Source organism: Zalophus californianus, chromosome 14 (assembly GCF_009762305.2).
Source record: "Zalophus californianus isolate mZalCal1 chromosome 14, mZalCal1.pri.v2, whole genome shotgun sequence".
Taxonomy (NCBI): domain Eukaryota; kingdom Metazoa; phylum Chordata; class Mammalia; order Carnivora; family Otariidae; genus Zalophus; species Zalophus californianus.
In genome coordinates this window covers 55,203,726-55,216,968 of record NC_045608.1, presented here as the reverse complement: position 1 = coordinate 55,216,968, position 13,243 = coordinate 55,203,726, and the positions used below count along the sequence as shown (strand labels likewise).

At 37.3% G+C, this 13,243-nt stretch overlaps 1 protein-coding gene across 13 annotated transcripts in view; it reads left to right on the top strand.

Annotated features, from left to right (window-relative positions):
- The window catches only part of NOL4 (nucleolar protein 4), a 412,809-nt gene extending 403,166 nt beyond the window's left edge, over nt 1-9,643 (top strand). For 11 of the 13 annotated variants that reach the window (XM_027577287.2, XM_027577286.2, XM_027577285.2 and 8 more), the window contains one exon: nt 4,455-5,158. In XM_027577287.2, the coding sequence (XP_027433088.1) occupies nt 4,455-4,648 (194 nt within the window). In that variant the 3' untranslated portion in view covers nt 4,649-5,158. Of the gene's footprint in view, nt 1-4,454; nt 5,159-7,360; nt 7,506-9,537 lie in introns of those variants that run through there. The other 2 variants (XR_003517122.2, XR_003517123.2) reach the window with 2 other exon arrangements.
- The last annotated feature ends 3,600 nt before the right edge of the window (nt 9,644-13,243 follow it).

The window sequence follows — 13,243 nt, the reverse complement described above, 5'->3', positions numbered from 1 at the left end:
TTCACTTATTTGTGAAACTTAAAACAAATAAAAGCAGAGACAGACCCATAAATACAGAGAACAAACTAATGGTTGCTAGAGGGATGGGGGATGGCAAAGTGGTTGAAGGAGAGTAGAAGATATAGGCTTCCAGTTATGGAATGACTAAGTCACAGGGATGAAAGGTACAGCTTACAGAATATAGTTAATGGAATTATAATAGATTTGTATGGTGACGGATGATAGCTACATTTTAGTGAAAAGGCAACCTTCAGAATGGGAGAAAATATTTGCAAACGACCTATCTGATAAACGGTTAGTATCCAAAATCTATAAAGAATTTAATAAACTCAACACCCCCCCAAAAAAAAATCCAGTTAAAAAATAGGCAGAAGACAGGAATAGACTTTTTCCCCAAGACGACACAGAGATGGCTAACAGACGCATGAAAAGATGCTTAACCTCACTCATCATCAGGGAAACACAAATCAAAACCATTTTTTTTTATGACCAAGGCCTCTTCCAGCCTCAGCCCCCTCCTATGTGGTAGAAAGGGCAAATATACCCATTTTATAGGGGAGACGAAGGAAGTGAGACCCAATGCCAAGAAAGGGCATATGATTCATCCTCCAGAAAGCAGTGAGTCAGAGGAGAAGTAGAAAGAAGACCCAGGCTTCCTGACACTGGGGCTCCATTCACAAGGCCAGGCATCTTGCCTGCTCTTATTTCCAAATGTTTGATATTTTAAAAAAATAAGTCAACAAAATCATCAGGGAAACACAAATCAAAACCATGATGAGCTACTACCTCACACTGATCAGAATGACTAAAATTAACACCACAGAAAACAACAGATGTTGGTGAGGATGCAGAGAAAGGGGAACCCTTTTACACTGGTGGGTGGGAATACAAACTGGTGCAGCTGGAAAACAGTATGGAGATTCCTCAAAAAGTTAAAAATAGAACTACCCTTGACCTAACAATTGCACTACTAAGTATTTATCCAAAGGATACAAAAATACTGATTCAAAGGGGCACATGCACCCCAATGTATTTAGCAGCATTATCAACAATAGCCAAATTATGGAAAGAGTCCAAATGTCCATTGACTGATGGATAAAGAAGAGATAGTATGTATGTGTGTGTGTGTGTGTGTGTATATATATATATACACACACACACACACACACATATATACATATATATATGACACACATTCTTTTTGATAGCCAACAATATTACTTGGCTATCAAAAAGAACGAAATCTTGCCATTTGAATGACGTGGATGGAGCTAGAGTGTATTATGCTAAGTGAAATAAGTTAGAGAAAGAAATACCATACAATTTCACTCATATGTGGAATTTAAGGAACAAGACAGATGAACATAGGGGAAAGAAAAAAAAAAGAGGCAAACCATAAAATAGACTCTTAACTATAGAGAACAAATGGGGGGTTGCTGAAGGGAAAAAGGGGAAGGGATGGGAAAAATGGGTGATGGGTATTAATGAGGACACTTGTGATGAGCACTGGTTGTTATATGTACATGATGAATCGTTAAATTCTCCTGAAACTAGTATTACACCAAATGTAAACTAGAATTTAAATAAAAACTTGAAACAAAAAGAAAAAAGAACCTAGCATAACAGAGTTGTATTGAATCACTGTGTTGTACACCTGAAACTAATATAACATTGTATGTGAACTATATTTTAATTTAAAAATATATCAAAAAATAAAGTGAATTATGGATATACATTTTCCTTTAATTAGAATTTACATATAACTTAAATCTGCCTCCAAACCTTAAACAAACAAACAAAAAGATTGGTTTTGGTGAAACTTAATTTTTCTAACATTGCCTGTTACCATGAAATATCTCTTACTCAAATTTTCAGAATGAACATAAAGTAGATCTGCATAATTATGGTTTTAAAACTTGTCAAGTTTTCTGATTTGCTTTAACTCTTGATATTCAAATCATTTTCTCTTGAAACACCTATTGTGTCATTATTTTTGCTTGTTTTGTTAACTGGTCCCACTCTTCCAGAACCATACTTTTTAGTGGCTTTGTAATTTGATTAAATCTCCAAAGATATTTTCCTCGAATTCATTAAATCCAGTGTCTTCATAAAATTTGCAGTTTTACTTTGTATTGATTGTTTGGGTTATGCTAACCCAAAGAAGTAGGACATTGTCTAAATGAGGCAGGTAAGAATACTAGTAACAAACAATGAAAGGGCTGTTTGAGTAGTCACTAAATTTGTTCATTTGTGACTTTTAATTTTTTTTGCTTCCCTGCTCAACCTCTTAGCTTTGAAGATTTGAGTAATATTCAGCAAAAAGAATTCCTTATAGTTTTGATTATACTTAATCCTTATCGTGTAGATCCAAAAGACACCAAGATAATGAAGTCAACTTTCTTCCAGAAAAATAACAAAGGTGTGAATGGCTTCTGTGTTACTTGAGCTATCTAGAATTTGCCTATGTTAATAATCGGAAAGAAAGTGAAAGCCATGTCTTAATTGGGAAGATTTTACCCCTGAGCCAGAGGTAAAGAATAATCTGTAAACTGCAGTGTTAGAATGAAATCACCATCTTTTTCATCCCAAAAAGAACCTGAGCCCTAGGCTAACCCTTTCTCAATTCCACTTAAAGATGTAAACCAACCACTTGGCTTATCAGCAAAAACATCATAAAATGTTACAACTTCTAACAAAATAATGATCATCAACTAGACGTGCCATATCTACATAACTGAGGAAAATCCTTTCTACTTCCTTTTATAAAGCTTTGTACTGGTACGGGGATTCTTGAATATAAAGGGAAAAAAATCCAAATTTAAAGTTGGTTCGTCCATAAACCAGAATCCATTATGTCATGATATTTTCTTAATCCATTCAGAACTTTCCAAATAACCTAGTTGCTATTGATTTGCTTGCACACTTGTTCATTAATTCCTGTTTGCAAGTGAGACATCCCCACATCTCTCCCTTTCAGCTTGCTATGTCAGCAGCAGGATTTTGTAAACAGCAGAACAAATGGAAGCTAACTCCTGCTAGGAAATCAAGGCTTTGAAACGCTGTGGCAGAAGTGGAAATAAGTCCCTCTCAAATGTCAGAGTTCTTGTGTGCTAGTCTTGTCTCTGTCCTAATTAAATTACAAGTGAAGCTGTTCCCATCTCATGGGACATGTGCCACCTAGCTGACAGGAGTCCTCTTCTCCCTTCAGGGTACAGAGTGAAGGGGGTTGGGTCCTGACTGGTCTCGTCAGGCCTCAAGAAGAACGAACAGGATACAATAACATCCCTTGTTTCAGTTCAGGAAATGAATACCATTATCTGAAAAGTTATCTTTAAGAAAAATCTGTTTAAATCATTTCAAGTTAGAGCATCACTACAATTTTTGAGCCTGCCTTTAGTTATGTCCACAGTTATATTTATTCAGGGATTTTAAATGTATTACTCATTGCAAATTTAATAATTATAGTTCTTACTTTTCATTAATTGTTATAGCAATGAACACTTAAAAACCTTTATAACACATTAAAAACCCTTAATCAAGAATTGATGCGAAGCATCTTAAAAATCTTTAATTCAGACATTTGTGTTAACTAAATTGTTTTAAAGTAGAAATTTACAAAAAAAACTAAAAATTTACAAAATGTCAAAAAACAGACCTGTCTGATTTGGTTTAATTATATGTAATAAACCTTTTGACAACTAAATGTTTTATGCAAATAAATATAGAAGCAGCTTTAGCAATACCTAAAGCACTATTCCAGGTCTGGTTTCTTTGCAGATTGTACTGATCACGTACTTACTGCGCCCCTCTAAAACCAACTGCTGTCCAATATTTTTAAATACTAATTTTTACTAATACATATTTTTAAATACTAATCAACCTGATGGAAAAAAAGCATTCGCCTGAATGAAAAAATATGCAATTCACATCCTTACTGTGCCACTTAAAAGTTGTGGAATTGTAACCATGTCATTGAATTCCCCTGTCCAAATTTCCTTTGTTCTAAATGGAGGAGTTTGTAATCTGGAGTCATTAGCATCACAATCTAGGATGTTTCCAAGTCTGAGTAGGTGGAATCTAAAATTATTTGTTAACCAACGGTGCAAACACAAAGCATTTACAAGTCCCAATATTTTACACTGCTGTGGAGAAACTTCTACAACACAGGGTAAAGTAGACTTAAAATTGAATTTTCCAAAAAGCACATGTTAGAAGGTCTTCTTCACGGACTTTTCACAGTCAGAGGTGATTGCCTGGACAAGAACTCTCAGAATACCCAGCCACTCATCTCACATCATGTTGCTCTTTGGTATTTCGGAGAGCTGATGTATTTGATTAAAAGTATCAGCAGCTTCTCACAAAAGAGTAAGTGAATTAAGTCCACAATTTAATGCTCGTGTTCAAAGTACTGGAACAAAGATTGTTCGTGTTAATTTTGTGATTATTTTTTCTAGGACCCACGGATCTCAGCATGAAGAGGCAGTTGGCAACTAGCTCAGGCTCCTCCAGCAGTTCAAGCTCCAGACCCCAGCTGAGTCCAACTGAGATCAGTGCTGTGAGGCAGCTTGTTGCAGGATATCGAGAATCAGCTGCATTTTTATTGCGTTCTGCAGATGAACTGGAAAATCTTATTTTACAACAGAACTGAGTCAAATGACGGTCCTCTTCACTGAGGTCTAAATTTGCAGTTTCCACTAATGACATTTTGATTTCCCAGCAGAGATGCTTCTGGTCTTACTGCACAGTCTTAAGAGAAGTACTTCCATTATGCCACATTGTCCTTGATCCATAAAGTGATGTGTTAAGGTGCTTCAAAGGAACTCTGACCTCTGAAGTACTTGAGATACTGTAATGTGTCCAGCCAACTGCTTTTTGTTTTAGTTTGTCAGCATATAAATATCTGGGGCAAAAAAAAAAAAAAAAAGGCTGTATATTCCTAATTCAAGGATAAAACAGAAGAAGCTTGTGGTATAAAAAAAATAGTTCAAGATCCAACTGAAATATTAGTGGAATTTGCTACTGACTTATTGGACAGAAAGCTGCAGTATCTGGCAAAAAAAAAAAAAAAAGCCAAATTTCTTGTTGCTACAGGATATAACAACATTGAGAAGGATCTTGTATTTTAAAAAATATATATGTAATTTTTATAAAAAGAAAACTTGTTTTTCATTCAAAATTGTCATTTTTACTTTGGTAACTTTTTCATAGGTCCTAAAAGAAAACTGTTTTGAGAAACTACTGTAAGTAACTTTTCCACATCCCTTTGCCTTCTCCTCTTTCCAAATTCTTTCTACAAAAATAACAATGCTGGAAAACAAACCCTTGCTACGTTCTTTAAATCGTCACATCAGGAACTACTTCTAAGAGAAGCCTATGTTTCTGCACTCACGCTCATCATGCCACTCAACATTGCGGTTTTGCAATAGAGGTTTTCATCACAGAATTTTTTAATATTAAAAAAGACATATCATTGAAAAAAAAATCACACCTTGGTTCCTTACAGCTGCTCACCCCGGATTGACGCTGCTGTGTTTCAGGCATGCCTCCAGCAGCAATTGGATGTAGATGGCTGAATGTTAAGAGGTTGCAAGTGACAATCTGAAAATTTGCACTCGTGTGTAGTTTTTCTTTCACTATTTCAGAAATAGTTTCCAAAAAGACCATTACCTCTCCTGATAGGATTTGTATAATTTACAGTTCTAGGTAACAATGATGTAAAGAACTCAGTGGATGCAGCTGCAACTTTCAATGAACTGTCCCCTCCTCTCCCCCCACACTTTGCCCTTCTTTCTTATTTTATAGTGTTGGATACACATGAATGGTGTTTTCTTTGTGCACTGAGGCAAGCCTATTTTCTAAATATTTAGGGAGAAGTACATCAGTTTATGCTTCTTGTATAATTATTTTTCTGTTCAGCTTTGGTTGGATTATGAATTCTTTGTGCATTCCTGAATTTGCCTTATTTCACGTAAAACTTATGTCATTCAGTTTTTGATAATGAGTTTAAGGCATCAGTGATATTTATGTACTTGTTACATATAGTTTTTCAAGTAATGACTGTGATTGTGACCAAGTAATGTGCACTTTTTCTTGTAACTGTGGACATTGCTATGCTTTTTCTTCTAGTGTTTCTAGAATTACTGTTCCTGACAGTTACGTAAACAAAACAAACAAAAAAAAAACTTTTGTGATACTGTTGGTGAATATAATGTGAAAATCTTATTGAAATATGAGTATTTTGGAAATACATAGATGCAAACATCTTTTAAGGTGTGGATTTAGAGTTTGCTTATTTAAATGAAAATTCAAAAAAAAATCGAGGGCTGGTATAATTTTCTCTGTTTTGTTTGGTTTAATAAACAGATTTCTGTGTTAAAACACTGATTGTGAAAACTTACAAACTTTCTGAAGCATACTGAATTTTTAGCAGTTTGCTTTGAAAATATGCAGTGCGGTTGTGTACCCAACATTTAGCACAAAAAGGACAGTTTAACCTTCTGTCTGAAGATTATCCCAAGATCCCCTAGAGCCTCAACATTGTTGAATAAAGAATTTATTCCAAGACAGGGTAAGGGAAATTAGTAAACCAAGGATATTTCATTTGATTATTTAAATTTAAGAATTTTTTTTTATTCCTCATTTTTACGTAAGTAATCTGGCTTTTTTAGTCACTCCTGATTTAACATCTTAGGAAAAGCATTTCCCTGTTTGAAGTGCCTCTTTCGTGCTTTGGGTTTTATTGCAGTTGTCCTTGAGGACTTGGACATGGTTGCTATTTCACAAAGTAACAGGTTTGACTTTGCCATACACTTAAAAAAAAAATCCTTAAGAGTGATAATGAAGCAAACAGAGAAGGGAAGTTCCGGCAAGGTGCTCCTGTTTTCATTACATTCCCATCATTTCCCTGGGAGAGCTTAGAGGCCAAAGCCAAATACACTCTTGTCTCTCTTTTTCCTTTAGGAGTTGTACCTAAAAACACCAGGGTCCTCTTTTACACTGTGTCACAGGAGAAGAAATCACATCCCCTTTATAAAGCATTTTGGAGACACTAGGTGCAGGTTTGTATTCTCACTCTACTGAGGTGATAGGAAACAAACACAGATCAAACAAGTTTCTGCTACTTCTGCCAGTTAGCTTCCCATACAACAGCAGTTTTTTTGTTAGATACATGTTACTTTGTCACACCTAATAAGAAAACATGCCTTGAAATGACCAAACACAAGCAGTTACTGAATTTTCTTGAATTGTGTAGTTCAAGTAACAATACTCAGTAAAAAGGGCCTTCAGCTATAATGATAGCCACCAGTTACTGATACAGGGAGAGCCATTTTGTTTCCTTTCCTTCTCACGATAACTGTAGGCGATGAGGATCGTCACAGTCCCTTTTACAAAGGAACTCAAGAAGTTGGAGTCACTTGCCAGGAACAGAGACACAGTGAAGGCTGCAACCATCACCTGTGATGCCTGAGCTCCCCTCCTGGTCGCTGCAGTCTGCTGCCTCCCAGGTACTAAATAATGGTCTTCTACCCAGTGACTCGGAACCAGGACTTTATATTAAAGTTGAGCAGTTTTGTATGGTAGATAATAGTTATTGAAAATGCTCTTGACATCAAAGCATTTGACTTAACATGGAGAATTTTATCCTGCTTATAGAGGTTTAATTTCCTTTAAGTTACATTCTCTACATCTATCAAGAGCAACAATAAAACCCACCACTAATGAAAATCAAATACATAAGGCATGAAAGGAAGACTTTTTAACAATGATGGGTGCCAGGAGTGTATCTGGTAAGGAAAAGTGAAACGCAGTATCCAGCTGAGCCCATAAAGTTTAAGTCCACTCACCTCGGATTTTACTCTTAGATACTACACCTGTGTACTTAGCTATCCTGCTATTGTAATCTTTACACCATTAATACAAATATTCAGAGATTAATCTTTGTATGCCAAAAATATTTTCTAATTTCCTATGGCTCAGGTTTCAAACTTTAGTTCATAAAAAAATCAAAAATAAAGCAGGTAGACGTTAACATATTTTCAGTGTGTTTGAGATGCAGAAATTTGGCAAAGTAAGGATTGAGCACAAGCTAACCTACAGGAGCTTACTATATTCATTGGAGCTCATCTCCTCTCCAAGATTTTGAAGGAGATAAAATACTATGAGTAACCTATCTCCACTGTTAAGGTCAATCATGTTCAACACTTAATTTTATTTTCTGATTAAATAAGAAATTTGGGAAGTACAGAAAGAAGACGGAAAAATAATAATCCCAACATCCACAGAGAACCATGAATATCATTTTACAGCCTATCTTTCAAATTTTCCCTAAACAGGTATATATTTGATTTCACTGTCCTACAGTGTTTCCTGAGCTGCTTTTCTAACCTAACAATTTACCATGAACATTTTCCACATTATGTGTTAGGTATTATTTTTAATGACTGTGTAGCATCACATCGAATGTACCTGTGTTAGTGTTCTGTTGCTGCTGTAACAAGTGACCATGGACACAGAAATGTATTAGTCTCATAGGTTGGAAGTCTCACTGGACTAAAATCTAGGTTTTGGTAAAAGTGTTCCTCTCTGGAGCTTCTTGGGGAGGATGTTGCCTTACCTGCTATGCTTCTAAGGCACTCCCCAATTGGTGTCCCCTTTTTCTATCTTTAAATCTAACTGACTTCTTCTGCTCCCCCCTTCCACATTTAAGGACCTTTGTGAGTAGCCTAGGACCACACGGAACAAACAGGATAATCTCTTTATATTAAGGTCAGCTAATTAGAAACCCTAATATCTTCTCCAAACAATTCCTTAATTTGACATTTAACAAAATATTGACAGAACCTGATGAGAATGTAAACATCTTTGGAGGGCATTATTCTGACTACAGTACCTTAATTTCTTTTTAAAAATACCTCTCTGTGCCCAGATACTACAGGTGCATTTTCCAATCACCTGTAGTAAAGATCCTAAGTCAGCAGCACAGACCTTTTTCAAATAATTGTCAGCTGCCATACCACACTTTTTCCCCTGTATAAAGGATATCATCTTAGAAATTTTAATGGAATTTTCCTCAAATGTCTGTCTCACATTCAAATTAAATGTAATAAATAAATATGGTAAAAGTACATCTAACACTTCCAAGGGAAATGAAACAAAAATACCTCTGAAACCTTTCCTCCACTTTAATTTCTTAAAAGGTGGTTCTGCCCAAGAAATTCCCTGATATATGTTTGAGAGGTCTCCAACTCATTAGGCCAGAAGGGGTACATGAGAATCCAAAGCTTAACTAAATTATTTAAATAAACCAACTGCATTTATAAAACTTTCAGTGCCAATCACTAGTGGTGTTTTATTTATTCAAACAAATGATATATTTGACATTAAATGTTATTAGGTGACACTTTTTAAAAAAGGGTTTGAAAATATATTGAATTTAAGATAATCAGCTGAGTTTAAAAATTAAATTTGCGAGGACAACTATTTTTATCTATGTGTCAATATTTTTTCCCTTATTTACTGTTTTTTTTTTCCTTTAAGGCTATCCACTGAATGAAAAAAGATCAAGATAATTCAAGGCCATTTTTAATGCTAGGAGAGAAAAAAAATACAATAAAACCATAGACCACAGAAAGCAAATGCTCTTACCAACAGTGTGGGATTGGCGCTGGGTTTTTTTCCCCTTGAAAGTTCTGAGTTCTCCTATTTTTGTTTATTGGAGAATAAGTTATATCAGTTTGCCCATGATAAAGGTCTTCTACTTAACTGAAGGTGCTCCATTACTGTCACAGAACAAGTGGCCAGAGATTCTAACAATGGATTCTTCTTAGTTCCTTTGCTGATGGAAGGATTCTGAAGTCTGCCAAGAACTATTCTCCTTGGATAGCAAGCCTCTTGGCTTGTTTTAATGTCATTCATTTTAATGAATATGTATTCTTTGACCTACTATGTGCTAGGCATTGTGCTGTCATCCAGAAAGACTATTTCTGCTTCAAGGAGTCCCATCTAGTGGAGGAGAGGGACAGAGGTACAGATAATTACAATACAAAGGGATAAAGATTAACAGCATCGCATGTAATGATAGAAACATGCCAGACAGGTCGGAGGAGAGCACAGACCCCGTGTTGGCAGTAGAGGGGTGGACTGGGGCTAGCTGGTCACCAAGACTGGAGCTGTGGACAATACCTGGCAAAATTGTTGGGTGTGTTTGGGGAGGAAAGAAGAAGAAGGAGGTCTCAGAGAAGGGCATTTCAACTACAGGGGACAACACCAGGAGAGGAGAGGAGATATGGAGTAACATGGTGTGCACAGTAACTCAAGCAGCTTGGTGTTGCTTGACGGTAGGGTTCAAGAATGGAGAGAGATTCCTGGGGATGAATAAAGGAGCCTAGCCTGCCATGCCAAGGTGCTGGGCTGTGTCCTACAGAGGATGAAGAGGCACTGGCGTATTAGTGGAGTGGTAAGTGCTGTGCTGGCTCTGCTTTTGACTGTTTGGATGAAATTCTGGGGAAGGAGATGGAATAATGCTGTATCATAGGACCTCCTCCTTCCCAAGAGAATTAAGCAAATCTCCACTAGTTAAAAAAATAAAAGTATTACATGAGAAGCATGCTAACAAGGAAGGAATGGCTTTTTCCTATCCCACCAGAAGTGGGAACCAGGAAAATGCAGTAAATGTCACAAATCAATATGGCTTCTTCCTCAGGAGACAGATCCAAGGAAAGAGATAAATGGAAAGGAATTTTGAAAAAACTCCACTATGAACTCCCTAATTTGGAAAAAAGGAGGAGGAGGGGTGGGTGGACCACCCAGACAAAGTATGTACACAACCTTTCAAGAATACAAGTCCCTCCCTGCACTCACGAGTCTCCCAAAGTAGAAACAGTGGTGGAACTTGCCATCTGGTGCATCCTCCAGTGGACAGAGAAAGGCTAAAGAGTAATGGCAGGGAAATGGTGATAACTTGGGCAAATTTTCTATAAAAGTAAATTAAGATATCAACCAACACCCTATCTTCCTATCTTCTTTCTTCTTTCCTTTACCTCCTCCCCACCCCAAACTAACAACACAGTGGCCAAAACTCATGAGCTCCATTTTTCTTGCTTGATTTTTTCTGAGAGGGAAACAGGCAAAGCTGTTGGGGAAAGGGTAAGGCATTAGGAGAAATGAATGATGGGGTCTCATTGCCTCTGTCAAAAGAAAAGTTTTAAAGGACCCACCCTGAAATCAGGGAATTTAGAAATCTTTAGACTAATTCTCCATTCTCAAATCTTGACAGCATAAAGTCCTATCCAAGTGGAGTTATAAATTGGAGATAAGGATATTGGAGAAGAAAATGATCACAGACTGATGCTTACATTTCAATGGCGACACCTCCTAGGGCAGATAGTAAGTTAAACAATGAGCATATCCCATAAAAAATAATAAGCTGTAAAGAAACAGCATGACATACCTAGATACCCAGCCAGTATCAATGAGTGGCAGGCAGGCAGGCAGACAGGAAAGAAGAGTTCATAAAAGTTAAAAATACATTTGAAATAAACTATGTCCCAATATATAATTTTTTTTCTACAAAAAAATGCTTTGCTTGCAACAATAAACTGTGAGACCAGGGAAATAATTTTTTACCTCACTTGACAACCTGATATTATAACTGGCACCTATGACAAACCTTTCATTGTAAAGAATCTTTCTTCAATAGTTCCCAAGTACAGAAATGTCTATTACTGCCCACATTGTCACCCCACTTAGAAACAGGAGGGATGTCTACACCACACCAGACCAAGGAGAACCATGTAGTATCTCTGGAGATTGGATAAAAGAACCTCAGAGTTGCTCTAGGGAGCTTGGCATTGGAGAAGGATTTATTTGGTATTGATGTTTTGTTTTTTTTACTGGTGAAATGAAAATTACTCATGAGTTGTGTTTCCTTCGAGGAAGGGGTGACAACGTGACATTTCATGTATCATGTGGGTTCTACACTTCTCATGCAGAGAGCAGAATAGTGCTGGACTTCAGACCTGCAGGAATGGGACGCCGTGCCTGTCCCACTCCTAACTCCGTTCTCATTCTCATTATTATGCAGCTCGGCTGCAGCTATTGCCAATTCCAAAGATCAGTTTTATGTAGAAGATCGTTCAATTAAATAGGAACTCCTAGCCTGATTGGTGCCTTTGAGGTCATGTTTGGGTTAGGATTTCTCTCTCTCAGAACTCCCCTGCCCCACCCCCCAGGACTTAATCAGTCTGTCCTTTTCAAAGCCACTTATGGTCTGGAAATCTCTGCTCTTGTTCTACACTTATGCACAGACAGGGATGGGTTTGCTTTTGCTGAGCTGTCAGCGCTCCGACTCTGAGCAGCCTACTCTCACCTGCTCTTGGGGCCTGGGTGAGTGACTGCAGAAGGCTTAGCCACAGCAACGCTGTGTCTAGACTGGGTGAGGCTGACGCCTGGAGCAGAAGGACAAACAGCTGGAAATGGGAAGGACCTTTGTGAATTGTGGATCTGCCCACAAATATACCAGGCGCCTTGCTCATCGGCCAGTGCTTTAGGCCAGCAGCACAGTCTCCTCATTAATCCAAACTGCTGCTGGTGTTTGTGACAGAAAAGGCCAGCTCAGCTGACATTTGAAAGGAGTCCCAAATATATGGACAGTTACGGATGCTCAGAAAGGAGAGCCCAGCTCAGCTGGGCGAGCTAACCCCAAAATCTTTTCTCTCCCTCATCAAAGTCCCCTTCAGTACCTCACTGAACATTAAGCAGACTATAATAAACTATGCAAGTATTCTTAATTTATTACCCAAGTACTAGCACATAGTTTATCTTTAAAAATACAACTTTAATGGACAATTTTGAGATCTTTTAGAAAGCACCCTCATATACATTGATTTATTTGATCCATATCATAGGGAAGACAGAAGACTTTAGAATCACTTTCTGAAACGAAAGCGCAGAGTTTTGAGACTTCTCCTCATCATTACAGCCAAGAAGAGCAGCCAGGCCTTCTAATTCATCCTGTGCTTTCCTTGGCCCCTACCCCAGGACTTCACATTGCATTTCAAAGAGTTGTTCCTCTCATGTGTTACAAACATATATTATCTAGGTTTTCCTGCTCGTTTATGATACCCATCCTTTGACACGTTCATAACCTCAAAGACCTTCAGAGTATCTTTTGATTTTCTCTCCTTTGCCTGTAGGTTTGTCTTTTTCTTAATGAAAATTCATTAGGAGTGTCATTCCAACAGAA